Source organism: Armigeres subalbatus, unplaced genomic scaffold (genome assembly GCF_024139115.2).
Source record: "Armigeres subalbatus isolate Guangzhou_Male unplaced genomic scaffold, GZ_Asu_2 Contig1259, whole genome shotgun sequence".
In the NCBI taxonomy this organism is placed as follows: domain Eukaryota; kingdom Metazoa; phylum Arthropoda; class Insecta; order Diptera; family Culicidae; genus Armigeres; species Armigeres subalbatus.
The window spans coordinates 212056-231948 of record NW_026942022.1 but is presented as its reverse complement, the minus strand read 5'-3'; the positions used below and the strand labels follow the sequence as shown (position 1 = coordinate 231948).

Here is a 19893-nt window from a genome sequence, read left to right as displayed (position 1 = left end):
AAACTTTTTTTTTAGGTTCTTTATTTTTTCTGTGTAGACAAATGACGTTTATGTGCCGAGTTATTTTTTGGATTGACAAACTTATTTATTCTGCAGGGAGGTTTGTATGTTTTGACCTTCCAAAAGATTTTTTTTTGCCACGCAAAATTTGAACAACTTTTGATAATAATGACTAAATGCTTTCATTTTTTCACAGCACAAAGCCATAAATATGCTTATTGATCTGTACTGATAGAAAAGTCAACATTCCATCAAAGTTTTAGGATATTTGGATTTGAAGTTATTGCCTCAATATGGGGACACTTGATACCCCCTTAGTCACCCATACAAAAATTTGGCGAAAAAATTCAAAAAAATATAAATCTGCTCTCAGGCTTCTATTTTTTTGTACATTTGACAGATTTGATGAAGGATTGTCAGGAAAAATTATTTATTGCGTAGATATCGTAGAAAGTCTTCCCAAATTTTAAAATTGCATGTGCTGTCGAATTCAATAACAAAAATCGTTCATACGTTCATACGCACAGCAGTTCGAAAATCACGCGCATTTTGAAGGAAAAATATTTAAAAAATCTGAGGGTACCTTTCTAATTTTATCAAAGCAAGTTATTGGAGAGGGATCAATTTCCCCCGAATATTTTGAAAGTCGATTTCTGACAGCAATCCAAAAAGTCGATTGTGTATCAAAAACAACAATAATTTAAGGACTGTCATGCATCAGTAATGTTAAATACTATATTTCTTGGAGAGTCTGTGTGGAAATCGCGTATGTTTGTTTATTTTTGGCTGTGATACATTGAAAATCAGAAAAGGGGATCAAGTCTACCCAGTCTCCCATAACGAACAACGATAAAAGAGAGGCAAAAACTGTTCCGAATCATAACAAGCCATGATAACAAATTTATCAAACTTGTATACAAGTGCGAGAAAAGAGAATCGGATAGGCAGCCCTCACAGAAAAATGATGATTCTCGCTTTATTTTTGCTCCTTTCGTGTTGGTTACTGCACAGCTGTGTAGAACAAGTTGAAATGCATCATCAGAGCCAGTGCTCCCCACATCTGGAGCTTTCTAAAAGAAATTTATCATGGGGTATAACATCTCGAATCAGTTCCCTATCATGACAACTTGCGAAAAAAGTTTCTCGCGCTATGCTACATATCGTATATGTATACAGAGATGATAAGTGAGAGACTTGCTCTTTCTCTTTAGGATTCAATCCCTGCTGGTGACCTTTGATAACGATACCAGCAGAGAAAATCGGAGACGCATCATGGTAAGAAATCGTACGTACTTTGGACTCCGCAAAACGCTCCGATCTAATAGAGTTCTCCGCCATACCAAACTGACTATCTACAAAACGCTTATTAGTTCTTTAAGGACTACTCTACGGACACGAAACCTGGACAATGCTCTTGGAGGACCAACGCGCACTGGGAGTTTTCGAACGGAAAGTGCTGCGTACCATCTATGGTGGGGTGCAGATGGCGAACGGTACGTGGAGGAGGCGAATGAATCACGAGTTGCATCAGCTGTTGGGAGAACCATCCATCGTTCACACCGCGATAATCGGAAGACTGCGGTGGGCCGGGATCGTAGCCAGAAGTCGGACAAGAATTCGGTGAAAATGGTTCTCGACAACGATCCGACGGGAACAAGAAGGCGAGGTACACAGCGAGCAAGGTGAATCGATCTAGTGGAGGACGATTTGCAGACTGGCTGGCTGGCGACGTGCAGCCATGGACCGAGCTGAATGGAGAAGATAAATTATTATTATTTTCAAATAATGACAAAGATATTATATTTAGTAAAGCTGATAACCATTTTGAAAAATCATCGTTGCCAACTGCTATAACTTATAACTGTTATCTGTTATCAAAGAATAAAATTTTTATTCCTTGACTGACATAATCAGAAGTAGAGGATTGTGTTATGGGACATGATGGTTTCAAACAAGATGCGGACATCGTGAGCTGTTTGCCGGATTTTCTAGCACTAATCAAGTGATGATCACTCTTTCCTTATCACTGACGAATAAGCGAAAAAGTTTTAACCGACACCGACGATCGCCACTGATGCTGGTGATTTTCCGCTATCGAGGCCGATAGAAGAAAACCATTTCGAAACATGTGCTGTACATATGCACAGCCAAGATATTTAACCTTCGGGGACTCGCGCCGTTGTAAAAAGTCCAACACCTACGAAAAAAGCACGCTTCTCGTTCACAACAGAAGCGGGACTGTGTGAGCGGTCCAGGACCAAGCGAGTCCCAGAAGGTTAACAAAAAATGGTTTTCGTACGGCCGAGTTGCCGAATAATATGCAATTAATTGTTATGGTTTCATGTAAAATTATCGCTAACGAAATACTTTCGATTCGAACTCTAAGCAAAGTTTGTTGTTTTAATTTCAACTTTGAGATGAATTTGAATAGTATTTTAAATGATGTAATCTATGTAGATTGTGTTTGATATATGTTGGAATGATATTTAATACTCTCCGTTTAAGATTAAGACTAGTTTACGTTGGATTGTAATTGATTCTTCCGAAATAAATTTTAGTGGTTGTATAAGAATAGTGGAATATGTTGTTTAAGTGGAATGGCTTCACTTATCATAAAATGAATTAGTACTATTTTATTCAATGCCACCAAATTGGTATCTCTACAGATATGTATTTTGACCTCAGTTCCTCGCACTTGCCTCGGCTCGAGTGAATACTAAATGATAAGAATGAATAATAATAGAATTCATGAGGTTTTCCTTATTCAGGATATAAGAATTCATATTGTTTTGGTTAAAAACAAAACAAAAAAATGAATTAAAGTATATTGAGTTTGAACAAGTGGATAACAAATATTAATTAATGAGTGCATTTATATGGAACGTATATAATATGTTTCTCAATATATGATTTTTATTATTAACTAAGTCTCAAGAGTGGAGAAGGGGCGATTGTAGAGTCTATGATGAGTGCATGATTCATGGTTGCGTTGATACATCGTCAGACTTACATTAGCTAGAAAAGGATGAATGATACAAAACGTACATGTGCGTTCCAATGCAGATGTTCAAATGAATGGGAGAGGTAATGCTGCATGTTGGTTTAAGGTTTTGACACAGACAAACAGACGTAACACTTGAGAAAATATCATCGACCATGCCTTAACGGCCAGTTTGAATTTGATTGATTACACGTTTCACAACTAGAGGCGCTAGCATCGTAATCCTTCGAGTTTGACATTTCACTCTAGCGCCTTCTGGTGACAATGTCATACGAAACATTGTTTCGTGCAACATGCTCGCAAGATGGTGGTAGAGGAGTTGAGCGATGGATTTTTTAGAAAATTATTCTAGCTGTTACGTCTGTTTGTCTGTGGTTTTGATTTGAAAATTTATTGGAGGTAACCACTTTCCTTCCATCGGGCTCTAATCCACGAGCCTCAGTACGCTAAACTGGTGCTTTTAACCAACTAAGCTACAAAGGACCTCCAACGTAGCCTAAAAAAGTTGAGAAATATTTTCATCGATAAATTTCCCAACCGGGCCAGCAGTTGAACCCAGCCTTCTTCAGCATAATCTTGCTTGGTAGCCACGCATCTTCCCTCACTGCTAAGAAAGGCCTCCCAGAATATGTAGAAGTAGTTTTCGAAATTTCAATTGCCCCTTACACATCCTTTATTATACTTGACAGACGGGCCAGATATAATGAAGGGATTATCTCATCTCTTTAGTTTGTTACGGATAGACTTTTTTTGAATAAAACTTTATTTCTTTCTTTCGCTTTATACCGAGAAAACGTATTCATTTAAATATGGCATTATATCCTCCCTTCGTTTTGTACCGGGCAAACGCATGCATTTATTACCCTTCCCTACGCCTTATACCTGGCAGATACGTTCTTATATGGTTTTATCAACTCTTTTCGCCTTATACCGGGCATACGCATTCATTCAAAGAATTCATTATCCCTCTCTTATTGCTTATTTCGCCTTATGTCAAACAGACGGGTTATTTTAAAGAACCCTTTATCACCTCCTTTTACCTTATAATGGAAAGACGCTACCATTTAAAGAAGGCAATACCTCTTCCTCCGAGTTATGCCGGAGAGGCGCATCAATTTAAAGAAAGCATTACCCTTCTATCCACCTTATACCGAGCAGACGCGTTCTTTTAAAGAAGGTATTGTGTATCCGGAATAAATTTATACCGCTTTTTATACCGAAGTTGGATTTTTCTCCAGATACAGGCAACTTTTCCAACTTCGGAAGTAGTGCGCTGGATTCCCCTAAAGATGCGCTAAACAACGCATCCATTAGTTTGACAGATAAAACTTCGGAAGAAAGTTCGGTTCGGAAGTCCGGACTTCCGAATTATAAGTTGGTGCTACGCCGACAATATTATCTACTTCATTCGCCTTATACCAGACAGATGCATCCATTTAAAGAAGGCGTTACCTCTCCCATCGCTTTGTACCGGGCAGACGCATTCTTTTAAAAAAGGGACTATCAACTCGTTTTGCCTTACCGGGCAGATGCATCCATTTAACCTTTTGTCTGTGCTCTGGGGTCAATATGACCCCAGGCCACTTTGAGTGGCTGCCATTTTTTTAATTTTCAACCGATTCTCCTAATTTTTGGTAGTTTGGTAAAACTCGCCGAGATCTGTCTCCTAGGTGCAAATTCTCTTCAAAAATCCTGAAAATATGCGCTACAGTGTACTTTTTTCAAAAAACTTACGTTGTCTGTGCTCTGGGGTCAAATTGACCCCAAATTGAAATTGCTATAACTTTTTTAATGCTTGGCCAATTTTGGATTTTTGGGGCTGTTTCGAAAGATAATTTAATCATCTTTCAGGTCGTTACCAAAGATTGACTATAGGTGGGCGGGTGCATCGCGGGGAGGGGTTTCGTAAAAGGGTACAAAAATAGTGATTTTCATGCTTATTTTACTTATATCTGAAAATCCTACCCATTTTGAACTGCACCTTTTCAAAAAGTTATGCAGGAAGGCGTGTGCTTTGATATGAGGCATTGATTAGTTTAGAGCTTGGTCGCTAGGTGGCGGTATATTTGAATTCATTACTTTAGACTACTCAAGTAATTCCGATATATGGAATTTTCCTCATTGTAAATATTCTTATCGCACAAATTTGAAATTTGTAAAGATGACGTCTTTAATAAAGTTCGTCTGGTGGGAATGGACTGTCATGTGACGAAATGAATAATTAGGAAATTTACAAATAGGCGGCGCTAGCGGACTTGCAATATTCTTGCATATATGAAATATTGCTTTAGCTTGAGATCCCTCATATCTACACTCAAGTTGTATTCGGCAACATTGTTCAGGATGTCTAGCACTACAAAGCGGTGCTCAATATAATGAGTACGTCTTCCAATTTTGAATTTGTGCGATAAGAATATTTACACTGAGGAGAATTCTATATATCGGAATATCTTAAGTAGTCCAAAATAATGAATTCAAATATACCTCCACCTGGCGGCCGAGTTCTAAACTTATCAACGCCTCATGCCAGAGCACATGCCTTTCTGCATAACCTTTTAAAAGGTGCAGTTCAAAATGGGTAGGATTTTCGGATATAAGTAAAATAATCATAAAAATCACTGGTTTAATACCCTTGTTCACTAAAACCCTCCCGCAATGTACCCGCCCACCAATAGTTAATCTTTTGTAACGACCTGAAAGATGATTAAATTATCTTTCGAAACAGCCCCAAAAATTCAAAATTGGCCAAGCATTAAAAAAGTTATAGCAATTTCAATTTGGGGTCAATTTGACCCCAGAGCACAGACAACGTAAGTTTTTTTGAGCACAGACAGAAGGTTAAAGAAGCCGTTATCTTTTCCCTTTGCTTTATACCGGGAAGACGCGTTCTTTTCCTATTGGCATTATCAACTCTTTTCACCTTATACCGGGCGAACGCATTCATTTAAAGTAGGCATTATGTTTTCCCTTTACTTAATAACGGGCAGATGCGTTCATTCATAGAAGGGACTAACTCCTTCCTTTTCTTTATACAGTCTACTCGCGGTTATGTTCAAACATTACCTTTTGCTTTTTTTCCTTAAAGCTTGCGATGTATGGACGGTTGGTGGACATCATAATTACCTATCTCCAGCGTAAATTTCGTCCAAATGAATTGTGGTATTTCTTGCAAATCGACTTTTTATTTCAAAAATCATTTTTTTAAGTGCATTACTCCATTTGGGATTTTTCAAATATTTCTATTCGAAGATTTGCCTGATTTTGCGATTGTCACCCATACAAAACTTTTTTGTATGACCTAACATTTTCAGCTATATTCATTTGAAAAAAAATCGGTAAAAAAGAAGTTTGGCCCATTCCAAAAGATGGTCCATGGCTTTTTGTTTCAAAGTCTACACTGCCGTTATACGCATAACTGTCCCATGTGCATAGGAATCTCAGCAATCGTGGGACAAATATGCGTATGACAGCAGTACATTGCATTGCATTCTGAGAGGGTGCTGCCAACATTAAATGTTGAGTTTTGTTCGAGTTGTCGCGAGATCCCGCGAAAAGTGATGGACATTTCTCATATATAGTTGGTCCTAATTAAAAATGATAACGATGGACACTTAAATACGGTTAGTAGATGCAACTTTATCGCGAGCAAACAATAAACCAATAAAACATTTACATCAAAAACATCTTCCACAAATCAAACAGTCCTCCAGTGCTCAACCGAACAATCGAACCACTAAACTAGATCACAGACTATCGCCAACAAGACCAACCGATTGCTCTCCCAACCCAAGTATCACTCATCACTTTTTTGTTGTTGCTGATAGTCGCCGCGATCAACAAACCACGAACACTCGCCTAAGCGATCACAAGATTCTCCCAACCGCTCTGCTCTGCCTACACCAAATTGCGCATGAGATTCGACTTTATTACTCGCGTCACCACGCCATCGCGCTACCTACCAGCGCAGCGTAGGTTTGTTTTGCGGCGCCGGACACGTTTTTGCTTTTTCCGAATCGAGGTAAAATTCAAACAGGGAAGGGTGCGCGCGATGGTGATGATGGTGGTATAGAACCGAGAGCGAGAGCCGCTTGTATGAGGCGGAGCGCTGATAGGCGGTGGATTACATCGACTCGGTTGCCGCCGCGCGTAAAGCCATTATCATGTTCACTTTCGTTCGGACAAGCGGTGGCCACTTCTGGACGGTCTCGTGTCGTCTTTGTCAAAGCGTTCGTGGCTGTAATTAGTCGTGCTTTCTAGTGGATAACGTTAGTATCACCGGCAATAATAGTTAGTTCTAACCGGCAATTGGTTCTAGGCGGAGACTCAGTCTTAGAGTGAAAAATGTTTCGATTTCAAATAAATATCAATGGAAATTGAGGATCACTATTCAGAAGACGTGTAATTAGCGGTTGGAGCAGAGCTGAACGCTCAGAACTTCCATAGTGCGCGCGAACTAGCTTCTTTCACGATTGGTAAGTGATCATTATGAATGCAAAGTTCAACCAAACGATGAACTTACACTGACCAGCAGTGACGTGACAGAAAAAGTGGAAATCCCAATTGGAATACAATAAAAAAAATAGTCGGGTCGTATGAAATGCAAATTCAAGTTGGTGGTTGAGTACTTTTAATGTAATTAGTGCTTGGAAGAGGCAAAGTCTAAATGTTGCCTTTTGTGTATCAAACTGCAAATAGGATTAATCCCACAATTAGTGTGTCATTCGCGCAAAAACATATATATAGGGAGAAGCGCTGTTTCTGCAGTAGCTATTGTGCTTCGGTATAATCCTCTGAAACAGTTGTATCGCCATTATTTGTAGTTTTTATTCATTCATTTATTCTTTTAATTCTGTCATTTTTTTTCAAGCATGTGCCAGAGATCAGATCGTTGTTGAAAACACTTTGTGCTAACCCTATATGTCGTAATTTAGTCAGTCTTGTGGATGATGAAAAAACACGTATACACGCCTTGTTGCCAGTGCTTTCAAGGTAAATCGCAAAAACGAAACAAATAGAGAGACTACGCGATCGCCAAACGGGAGACTTAGAAACAAAACAAAGACGAAGTGATATTCAAAGAGCGGTGGTTTTGGTGCGTGTGTATCTTATGAATGATTAGGGATAAAGAACTGTTGGGGGTTTATCTGTTAAAGATCTGTAGCATACGTATGTTATGTAATGTATTTTTTCCGCTATTTGTAAACTATCAAATATTGATATACTATATGAAATATTATTGATAAAATCATGATACTGAAACTTATATTAATTTTAGAATGAAATTTTCGTTTTATAGGTTGCTAACAATCTCACCCAACCAGCGACTGTTAGATTTTCTAACAATTCTGTATAAGAATCAATCAAAACCTATATAAGAACTGGCCATATGTGAAATTGCTAGATTCTTATATGAAAAATGTAAACTCACAAACAAATATTGTAAGAAAAGCTTGGAAAAATGTAAGGACTCATCCTCATACAATATTCGTATAAGAATCTACTTATGCCCAGTACTTATACAGGTTTTGGCAGAATTGAAAGAAAACCTAACAATCACCAGCGTCGTATTCTTCGGATGGTTCACACATAATTTTCCACCTGATTGGACCGATAAAGCTTGATATGTCTTGAACACCCAGATTTTTCACGCTTTTGGAATTTATTAATTTGTCGGTTAACCTAAACTTTCATTTTGATTTTTTTGTGATTTTTTCCGTGGGGTAACTCATTGTTTCATTGACGCTAGAGATCTTAATCAATATCCCGATTTCATCACCCCCTAGGGAATTTCGGGGTGATAAAATAGGGCATGTGACAAAATCGGGAAAAAATTATTTTCAATTTTTTAAATTTATTTTACAAATATGAATCAGTTTATGGCTTGGAAAGACAAAATACGTGAACGGTACTCGTTATTTCTTGTTGAAAATGCTTACAAAATCCTTCACAGGTACTGAAAAGTTATTCATAGAAAATTCCATGCGGTAAAATTTATTTCAAGAAAATCATTGTTGTTTGCGGTATTATTTACGAAAATAAAAAGAACGACTAAAATTTTTGGGGTGACAAAATCGGGTCGAAAACGTGATAAAATCGGGGGTAGACAAAATTGGGGAGTGACAAAATCGAGTCGACACTGTAAAACCAAGCTGTGTAAAAAACTTGGGTGTACTCTTCGGATGACAGTTGAGAACCATTTTTACCCGGTTACGGTCTGACATTCTGATTACGTGCCTGGCCCACCACAGTTGTCCAATTTTCGCAGTATGAACGCTATAAATCGCTTTCTCAACAGCTTGTTTGATTCACCTTCTCCATGTACCGTATCATCTTCCACACTCAGAGGCGTTGGCGAAACCATTGATGAGCGGTTTTTTCTTGGTAAGGAAATTAAAATCTACAATGTTGTTCATTAGAAATCAATTTAAATTAAATCATTAGGCGGTGCACAAGAAACATGACACATAAAAGTCAAAATGGACTGCAGAGAAACCCGCTTAGAATTAAAAAAAAATTTTTTTTTTCTTTTGTAAATATTGCATTCATATACAGGGCCCAAGCGCCACATGCTTCACGGAGTTATGAATATTTCTTTGTCCAAAACAGCACTGCCGGATTAGAAATCTTCCTGCTAACTCTCGCTAGACAATCCAAGATGACTGAATCATGAAATTGACATACTGCAGCACCTCTGTGTTAGGTTCTTTTTTTAGATAGGGGGATGAAGGCAAATCTGCATACAGACACCTGAAATTATCACTCAGGGAGTGGGGTTGGCGCGGAAGGCAGAAGGCCAGCCCGCCGGACCCACTAAACCATACCAAGCAAGAGAAGGTTACTTGAGTTACCCTCTCTACTAATACCCTGGTTCCCCAGAAACTGCCTCCCAGCATTACTTCTGGGGAATAGGCAGTACTTAATGTACTCGCTCATTCACACTCACACAGGTACTCATCCCGTATGAGTCTTACTTGGGTGCTCTCTCTAACACACCCTCTGACACATCCTGACACTCTTTCTGACACACCATATGAGCCTTACTTGGATGCTCACCACTGACATACCATGTGAGTCTAACTTGGGTGCTCAGCTCACCCTTCACGCACCATGTGAGTCTAACTTGGATGCTCACCCTATCACCGAATTCACGCTCTAGCACACAAATCTGAGCCTTATTTGGGTGCTCACTCTAGCACACCCTGCCACTCCTCCTGACACATACTCTGACACACCATGTGAGACTTACTTAGGTTCTCACTTCTGACATGCCATGCGAGTCTGACTTGGGTGCTCGCCCTTAACATACCATGTGAGTCTGACTTGGGTGCTCACCTCTAACATGCCACGCGAGTCTGACTTGGATGCTCACTCTACTCATCTCTTTTTTTTCTTCCTAAGCAATGGAGGGGGAATCTGCTCAACAGACATCCTGGGTTATTCAGGAAGTGCTGGGTTAGGGGACACCTCCAACAGCAAACGAGGGAGGCAAGACTTCATCCCCGACCCGCTAAACCGTTTCCATTGCCGCCAAGCCCATCGTCCCGCTTCGGTACATCCAGAAAGTAATGCTTCAAAGGGGGGCCAGTGCACAACGCACCCTCGAGGTTAGCTGCGTGTCCTTGCAGCATCGAACATCGTGATTCGCTTTTTTAGAAGAACACCATGGTATCGTGCCAGCGCATTGCCAGCTTTCCAGGTGGCCTTACCACGCCCTATGTCCTTGGAAGGTGGGAAGGGTCGACTTCGCGCCTGCTTCCCTCTGCACGACTGGTATCAAGAATGATGATGCCGCGTGTACCCCAAATTGACCTCTCTGCGATAGGGCCTAATCGCCAACACACAGAGGGACTTGCCGACGCGGTGCTTACGCCTGCCCCAGCCTTGACGAGGACCCCTTTCCATCCTCGAGCTCGGAACCCGCCCTGTTGACCGACGCCGCGAAAGCGACGATACCATGTTGTTCTTCGCGCGGACACTTGTTCGATTAAAGGGTCGAGTACGACCACAAGGCACCGGTATGACCCATGAAGCCGACTCCGAACCCTTGCACCACCTCTTATTTGCGCCTGAACTACCCATTCCTCGAGTCCACGCGCCACCTTCTGTGTAGCTCCGAGACGATTTGGACGATAGCCGATAAAACGGCGTTCCAGCCAACTTCATCTTTACACATCCTCCGGACAAGGTTGTCCGAGGTAGGGTCCAGACCACATGTGGTCACGCATTGTGCGAAAACGCGGGCACACGAACAACACGTGTTCCGCCGTTTCCTCTAAACCTGCGCACACCGGACACTCGGGCGAGGCCGAGTGTCCAAACCGGTGTAGGTACTGTCTGAAGCAACCATGGCCTGTAAGGACCTGGGTCAGGTGGAAAGTGATTTCCCTATGGCACCTCTTGTCCCACGTACCTATCTCCGGCATCAACCTATGTGTTCATCTACCCTTAGTGGAACTATCCCACGCACGCTGCCATTTGACCATTGAGGCCAACCTGACAGTCCTACGGATGCATCTCGTGCCGCGCATTTCGAAGCACATGAGCCTATACGTACTTTATAATTTCGTTCTGTAGCAGTTAATACGCAGGGCCGTGCCCCAAGCAGGCCCCCCATACCTCAGTATGGACAGAGCGACGCTAGCCAGAAGCTTGAGCTTGCTATCATAAACCGCAGAGCTATTGGACATCATCCGGGACAATGCCACTATAGCTGTGGAGGCACGCTTGCAGGCGTAATTGACGTGACTACCAAAGGTGAGCTTATCGTCGATCATTACCCCCAAGAGTTTGATGGAGCGTTCAGAGGTGACCGCGCAGTTGCCTGCCCTTATCACCGCTTGTTGCTCCGACTTTCGGTTGTTAACAACAACCACCTCAGTCTTGTGGTAAGCCAGTTCTAACTTCCTGGAACTCATCCACTCCTCCACAATTGCGATCGAGTGGGCTGCAGTCAACTCCACCTCTTCGATCGATTCGCCGTAGACCTCCAACGTAATATCGTCAGCAAAGCCGACGATTACCACGCCCACCGGGAACTTCAACCTCAAGACACCGTTGTACATGACGTTCCATAACACCGGACCCAGTATGGAACCTTGCGGAACCCCTGAGGTTATGTCAACGCACTTCCGACCCGCCTCCGTGTCGTATACCAGTACTCGATTCTGGAAGTAGCTTCTGAGAATCTTGTACAGGTACTCGGGAATTCCAAGACGCAGGAGCGCATCTGCAATAGCTGCCCAACTGGCACTATTGAAAGCATTCCTCACGTCGAGAGTCACTACTGCACAATAGCGAACTCCCCTCCTTTTAGGCTGGATAACTATCTCCGCGGATTTGGTAACCGACAAGATAGCGTCTACGGTCGACTTACCCTTTCGGAAGCCAAACTGGTTACTTGATAGACCATCCGCACCCTACTACTATCCGCACCCACACTACTCATCTCTGCCATGCCTCGAGGTGTCGATAGCGATAGGTACCAACAGTTCTACGCTACGACCCTCCTATCTCGGCATATGCAGTCCACACAGACCAATCACAAGTTAGTCATGCTTGTCGATTGCTGCTCGGCGCGCCAGATTCTCTGCAAGCTGCAGGGAATCTGAGTGGTTACAGTCGAAACTGCGTTCTACTGCTCCACCGCTTGGCACATCCTCTAGATAAGGGTATCCGGGGTTGTGTCCCGACCGCAAAAGTCTAGCATAGCTCTTCTTTCGACGCCGAAACGAGGACATACGAACAGTGTGTGCTCTGCAGTTTCGTCAAAACCTGGGCAGTCAGGGCAGACGGGGCTCTCCGCGTGCCCAAACCTGTGGAGGTACTACCGGAAGCAGCCATGGCCTGACAGGAATTGTGTCAGATAGAAGTGAACTTCCCCATGGGGTCTCTCCACCCAGCTCGATATGTTAGGTATCAGCCGGTGGGTCCACCTACCTTTAGAAGAGTTATCCCACTCGCGCTGCCATCTGGCAACCGAAGTCACCCTGATGCGTTCGCGGGCTCCTCTGGTGCCACGTAGCTCGAAACACTCCTCGTCTTCCCGGATGACCAGCCCGACTGGCATCATGCTCGCAATCACGCAAGCTGCATCGTGTGATATCGTGCGGTAGGCAGATATCACTCTGAGACACATTAAGCGGTACGTGCTCTCCAGCTTCCGCAGGTAACTGGTTATCTCCAGAGCTCTCGCCCAGGATGAGCCGCCGTACCTAAGAATAGATACGGCAACGCCTGCCAGTAGCCTACGTCTACTGGCACACACCTTGGAACTGTTGGACATCATCCTCGATAAGGCCGCAACAGCAGTCGTAGCCCTCTTGCACGCGTAGTCGACATGGCTGGCGAAGGTCAACTTGTCGTCTATTACGACCCCGACGAGCTTCAAACTCCGCTTCGATGCGATCGTGACTTCACCCACGTGAAACACTGCATGTTGAACCGACTTGCGGTTGTTGACGATAACCACCTCCGTCTTATGTTGAGCGAGCTGCAGGCCTCTAGCGCTCACAGTGCACAGTGCCACCGTGCTGATCGCGTGTGCTGCGGTCAGTTCTACCTCGGAAATTGACTGCCCGTAGACCTCCAAGGTTACGTCATCTGCGAAACCGACGATCTTAACACCAGGAGGGAACTTTAGCTTCAGAACCCCGTCATACATAAGGTTCCATAGTACCGGGCCCAGTATTGAACCTTGCGGAACTCCAATCAACTACTTCCGTTCATCTGAAGATGTTAAAAACCAACCAGTCCCCACTTTGAGGGAAGTCAAGAACGCCATCCAATAGCTCGAGAACAATAAAGCTGGTAAGCATTGTATTAGCGTTGAACGCATTAAGATGTACTTTTGAACGCTCTACCACGGACCAGGTGTTCGCTGTACGTCAGATATGGCAGAAATCCCGGTTTTCAATCAATCGAGACCAAGAATAGCAGTAAATGCATTTCTGAAAGGATTATCAAAGGAATCCTTACGAAAATGTGGATGCCAAGTACAACCTATCGTATGCCTCTAGACATATTTAAAAGCATTTAGGAGACCGACTCACTTGTCGGTTTGTGTTTGTTGATTTTTAAAATAACAAATGGTAAATAAAATGGTTGGTTATGGAAAATTTAAAATCTATTGACCCTTAGATATTATTGATTTTTGTATGTCTACCAACCACGTGCACAATGAATTATGTTTAGAGTTCAAAACAAAGAACACCCAGGCACGCTCTTGGTCCATAATTTGTGCCATGCATCCAGGGCCGGATTTAGCCGGAAGGGGGCCCCGGGGCCGACTGTATGTGAGGGCCCCAAAATTTACTAAAAAGGTTGGTTTTGGTACATAAGATTTGTGGGGGCCACGGAAACCCACCGCTCCCCCCCCATAAATCCGGCCATGCATGCATCACTGATTTCCAGGAAAATTCAGTTGCTCTATTCTGCGTCAATAGTACATTGCCGTCTATGATATTGGTAATACCTTCAATGATATGAGGTCTTGAAGAATTGTAAACGATTTTTTCTAAACTTTGAACGGCCAACGTTACCTTATTGTTACCTTCATACCTTATTGTTGATTCCATTATTAAAGCATACCTGAAATGAGAAAAAAAAAGTTTGTATTCTATTAACCATCTATATCATATGATTTCTTTTCTTACAGAATAACTAATTAAAACAATGATCGGCCATAACCAAAAGATATTCTACGGCGCAAGCCTGCTGCTGCTACTAATCGCCGCATTAGGCGAGGCCAAAGTTTACTCCAAATGTGATCTGGCCAAGGAATTGGGCAAAAACGGAATTTCCCGTACGTTCTACGGCAACTGGATTTGTCTGGCCAACGCCGAGAGCGGCATGGATACCACCAAAGTAACGCGGCTTCCGAACCAAACCGCCAGCTATGGGATCTTTCAAATCAACAGTAAGCAATGGTGCCGTCCCGGTCGTAAAGCTGGTGTGTGTAATATGAAGTGTGAAGGTGGGTGATCATTAAGGTTTTTAGAACGAGTGCTGATTATTAACCTTTCCGTTTTTTCATATTTGTGTAGATTTTCTGGATGACGACATCACCAACGACATAGAGTGCGTCAAGCTCATCCAGAGTCGGCTAGGATTCAACGGCTGGGCCGTTTGGGTAAAGAAGTGCAAGGGAAAAGAACTGCCCAACATTTCGAACTGTAACCTTTAGACTATGTGAGCAATACCGGCCACGGATGCCAAACGAATGTGATACAACTGAGTTTTTCAAATGAAACATCACTCTCCACTGTACCTTAATTCAGGAGAATAAACACAAGACTATACTTAATCAACCTTGCAAATAACGTCAACTGTTGGTTTGATATGTAATGGAAAGAAACGGCTTCTCGCCTATGCTGAACAAGTCTTTCCTTTTGCGGCAGCGCTAAAGAGACCGTAACCTGAAATGGTAACTCATAAACTTGAAAGACTAAGGGTAAACAGTCCACGCTTGGTCGTCACTCAGGGGGTTCACACGAAAGCCCGATAAAGTCGATAAGGTAAATCTTTTTCTTTTGTTTACTATGTTGTTCCTACTTCTTTTTAGAAAGTGATTCTCGCGTTGGAGGTGGACTTATTTGCTATCTAGTGACGTAAGTGGATCGAGCATAGACTATGAATATCTCCACGATCGCCACAGTCCGTATCATGCTAGAGCAAGGCAATGGGTAATAAGAACCCTCTAATCCAATTTCCAATGACTTAAACAATATTCAACTACCTCACTCACGAGAATATGTTCTACTCAAAGATTTGTCCGATTCCATCCGGGAGTTTTTTTTCTGGAGTGAGGCAAAGATGGTATTCAGTGTAATCGACGAGATCTTGATAGGTGCGAATAAGCGTGAACCAACTATATTCATGGTGACGCCCTTTCAAAAACTCGTGAGATGACTAACAATTGCCAGCACCAAAAAGTGTTATCACGTTACGGTTTTGCTTTTTATGACCAATTTTAGGAAACAAATATCAGCAAAATCGTAACATGACACTGTCGTGCTGTCGCCAACCAACCGTCCCTATACGCTGCTGGCTGTCGAAACACGCAACGTGAGAAGCCTCCAATCTTTCCATCAGAACACTTGTTGAATCAGCTTGTGCCGGTTACGAAATCTACAACACCACGCATCCGTCTTTTTGCTCCGAAAGGCAGGCTTCGCGTGATTGTGGTTTCTCTTACGTCACTTAAGATCGTTTTGTTTTCCAAGACACTCGGAAATGGGTTGAGGTTGTATGTACATATACGACATATACGAATGGCGTGAGATCATTGAAGGTATGCTGATAGTACTTATGAACAGTTTTTCGGAAGTGAACTCCACTGATAAAAGCATGTACATGAACTTTCCGACACTCTTATAGCAGTTGTTTGTACCATCAAACAGTTTTATCTTAGCTCACACATGGAGCGGGAATTGTTGTTTCCATTCTCGCAAAGAACGTTGGATGTGGCATTGCACACAAACATCCGGATTTCTGAGTAACGATCTGTTTACCTAGTTGTGAAATCACCGTCGTTTGAAGTTTTTTTTCTAGTTTTAAATTGATTTCAAATTAAAAAAATCTTTAAACAACAAAATTTATCAAATCACTTTCAAATTAATGTTCAACAACATGATTCCCTAAAACTTTTTTTTCAACATAACAAAATTTGCAAATTCAAAAAGCCCCATCGAACGGTGGTGCTGCGTTTGTTGTTTTAGAAGACGCCTGATGTGTGTCATGTTTTGCACTGATTTAATTGTTCTTCCACGCCACATGGCAATTAAAGCCCAGCTGTTGGGTTGACGGTCTTATAGTTGGACGTAGAACAAATTAGCATGCTTATTTGCTTTGTTTTATCAAAGGTATTATGTTTGTATTGAGTAAAGACTCGACATCATTTGTTCTAGGTTAAATACCGTGGATTTATTACGTTGATATGAAAAAGGTAAATAAAAGATAGCATCACCGTCCTCGACCAGAGGTCGTGCAGACTGGACACTTAACACATTAGACATAAGATTATGGAACAGGACTTTTCCACAACTCCCAGTGGATCAGTGAATAATTCTTTGTACCTAAAACGAAATAAGTGTTATTCTTACAAGGGCGGGAATCGAAAAAGCAAGCGATAAAGTCTTAGTCCAAATCTGCTTAAGATAAGGACAATGTTGCATGAAAAGAGGTTTTAAACTATGTACAGAGAGAGATTGTCGCTGTCTGGAACATCTTTTGCTTGATGGGATAGAAAGGAATAAACAATCCATTCGATTTAACGGTGCACAACATGTTTCGGAGAGCATAAAAAAGGGAACCGAAGCGACAATCTTTCTATACCTTTTATAAACATTGTGATGTTGATTCGAGTTTTTTTTTTGTTATCAGAGAAGGGCACTCAATATAATTGTCTTTTAATTTCCGCTATGGAAACTCATGTAGACCTTAAACATTGAAACTTTTATCGGCCTCACTAGAATCATTTCAATCAATCAATCAATCAATTTCAATCAAGAGAATTTCTGAAGGATTTTCTAAATATTCCGTAGAAATTCCTAAATCCATTCCGAAAAAGTTCCTATAGGAATTGACAAAGAATTTCCTACTGAAATTTCAGAAGGCCTAGTAATGTTCGTAGATATTCCCAAAACAATTTCAACAATTCCCGAAGGAATATTCGAAGGATTTTCCTTAGGTATTTCCGAAGAAATGTTTAATGAAATTTCAAACAAACTCGTAGAGAAATCAACGACGAAATTTTCGAAATTTTTTTAGATTACCTTCTTGGAGTTTCAAAAGGAATTTCTGGATTTATTCGCGAAGTAATTTTGAGGGGATTTTTGGGAGATATCCCAAGGAAGGAAGGAAGGAAGGAATTCTTGCCAGTAATTTCGAGAGAATGGAATTTCCGATAGGAATACCTGAAGTAATTTTCGAAAGAGGAATTTCTGAAAGCATGCTTGGTTTTTTTTGGAAAACTTTGGAGGTATTTCCTAAAGAATTATTAAAGTTATTCACGAAACAATGTCAGAAGTAAATTCCCTATGAATTCTTGAGAACATCCGAAGGTCAGTAGTAAAACCCGGTTTTGACTCTGGAATTGCTTGCTAGAAAAGTGTCGCAGTGCGAATATTGAATCCGACCACTACCTCGTTGTAGTATGCCTGCGCTCAAAACTCTCGACGGTGTACAACACGCGTCGAAGTCGGACACCGCGGCTTAACATTGGGCGGCTACAAGACGGTAGACTAGCCCAAGGATACGCGCAGCAGCTGGAAGTGGCACTCCGTCTCTTGAAGATGGCTTTAGAGATATTCGATCCGCCATTGGTAACACCGCAACCGCTGCACTTGGCACGGTGCCCCCGGATCAGAGAAACGACTGGTGTGACGGCGAATGTGATCAGTTAGTGGAAGAGAAGAATCCAGCATGGGCGAGATTGCTGCAACACCGCACGAGGGCGAACGAGGCACCATATAAACGGGCGCGGAACAGTCAAAACTCGATTTTCCGGAGGAAAAAGCGCCAGCAGGAAGATCGAGACCGTGAAGAGACGGAGCAACTGTATCAAGTTAATAACACACGAAAGTTCTATGAGAAGTTGAACCGTTCACGTAAAGGCCACGTGCCACAGCCTGATATGTGTAAGGAAGCACATAAACGGGAACCTTCTTACGATCGAGCGTGAGGTGATCCAAAGGTGGCGGCAGCACCTGAATGGCGATGTGGCAGACGAAGATGGCGGTATGGTGATGCACCTGGAAGAACGCGCGCAGGACATAATTTTACCGGCTCCGGAACTCCAGGAAATCCAGGAGGAGATTGGTCGGCTGAAAAACAACAAAGCCCCAGGGGTTGACCAACTACCAGGAGAGCTATTTAAACACGGTGGTGAGGCAATGGCTAGAGCGCTGCACTGGGTCATTACCAAGATTTGGGAGGAGGAAGTTTTGCCGCAGAATTGGATGGAAGGTGTCGTGTGTCCCATCTACAAAAAGGGCGATAAGCTGGATTGTAGCAACTACCGCGCAATCACATTGCTGAACGCCGCGATCAAGGTACTCTCCCAAATTGTATGCCGTCGACTAGCACCAATTGCAAGGGAGTTCGTGTGGCAGTACCTTCTTCTTACTTCTTCTTTTGGCATACCAGGCGGGTTTTATGGGCGAACGCACCACCACGGATCAGGTGGTCGCCATTCGCCAAGTACTGCGAATACAACGTGTCCACACATCATCTATTCATCGACCTCAAAGCCGCATATAATACAATCGATCGGGACCAGCTATGGCAGCTAATGCACGAGCACGGATTTCCGGATAAACTGACACGGTTGATCAAAGCAACGATGGATCGGGTGATGTGCGTAGTTCGAGTTTCAGGGGCATTCTCGAGTCCATTCAAAACGGGCAGAGGTTTACGGCAAGGTGATCCCAGTCAACCACAGATCGTATATGAAAAGATAAATTCAATCGCATATATTGCTATTTTATATCACACTCATATATGATTGCTTATAAAGATGGTCAAAACATGATTACTGTCGTATTTAATAACTGGGAATGGAATATTTACGATTGTTTTCAAAGAAGTCGTAAATCGATATAAACAATATCAGTGTAATCTGATTGAATCGCAAATATCGTTTATACATACGCATGTTGTCATGCAAATCGTAAATAGCAATGCGTTGTACGTATAAACTTTGTTACTTTTTTACGGTTATCAAAGACCACTGCACTGCACATTACTGATGAAATTATTTCCATTTTTACTTATCTACTTCAATCTATCCGATATTCTTGAACGCTGAGTTCCACTACTGTGCGATTTTACTCCCCAACAATGATTAAAACAACTAAAATACAACAAATTGAAATTCGTTGGGTGTAAACACGGAG

The 19893-nt window shown here is 42.2% G+C and overlaps 2 protein-coding genes across 4 annotated transcripts in view; one reads left to right on the top strand and one right to left on the bottom strand.

The window, feature by feature from the left end:
• Positions 1-19893, bottom strand: part of LOC134202548 (uncharacterized) — a 120706-nt gene that overhangs the window by 33551 nt on the left and 67262 nt on the right. The window lies entirely within an intron of this gene.
• LOC134202536 (lysozyme c-1-like) lies at positions 7192-15324 on the top strand. Its single transcript, XM_062677541.1, has 3 exons — positions 7192-7473; positions 14655-14972; positions 15043-15324. The coding sequence occupies exons 2-3, from the start codon at positions 14672-14674 to the stop codon at positions 15180-15182; spliced, it is 441 nt and encodes a 146-aa protein (XP_062533525.1). The 5' UTR covers positions 7192-7473; positions 14655-14671; the 3' UTR covers positions 15183-15324.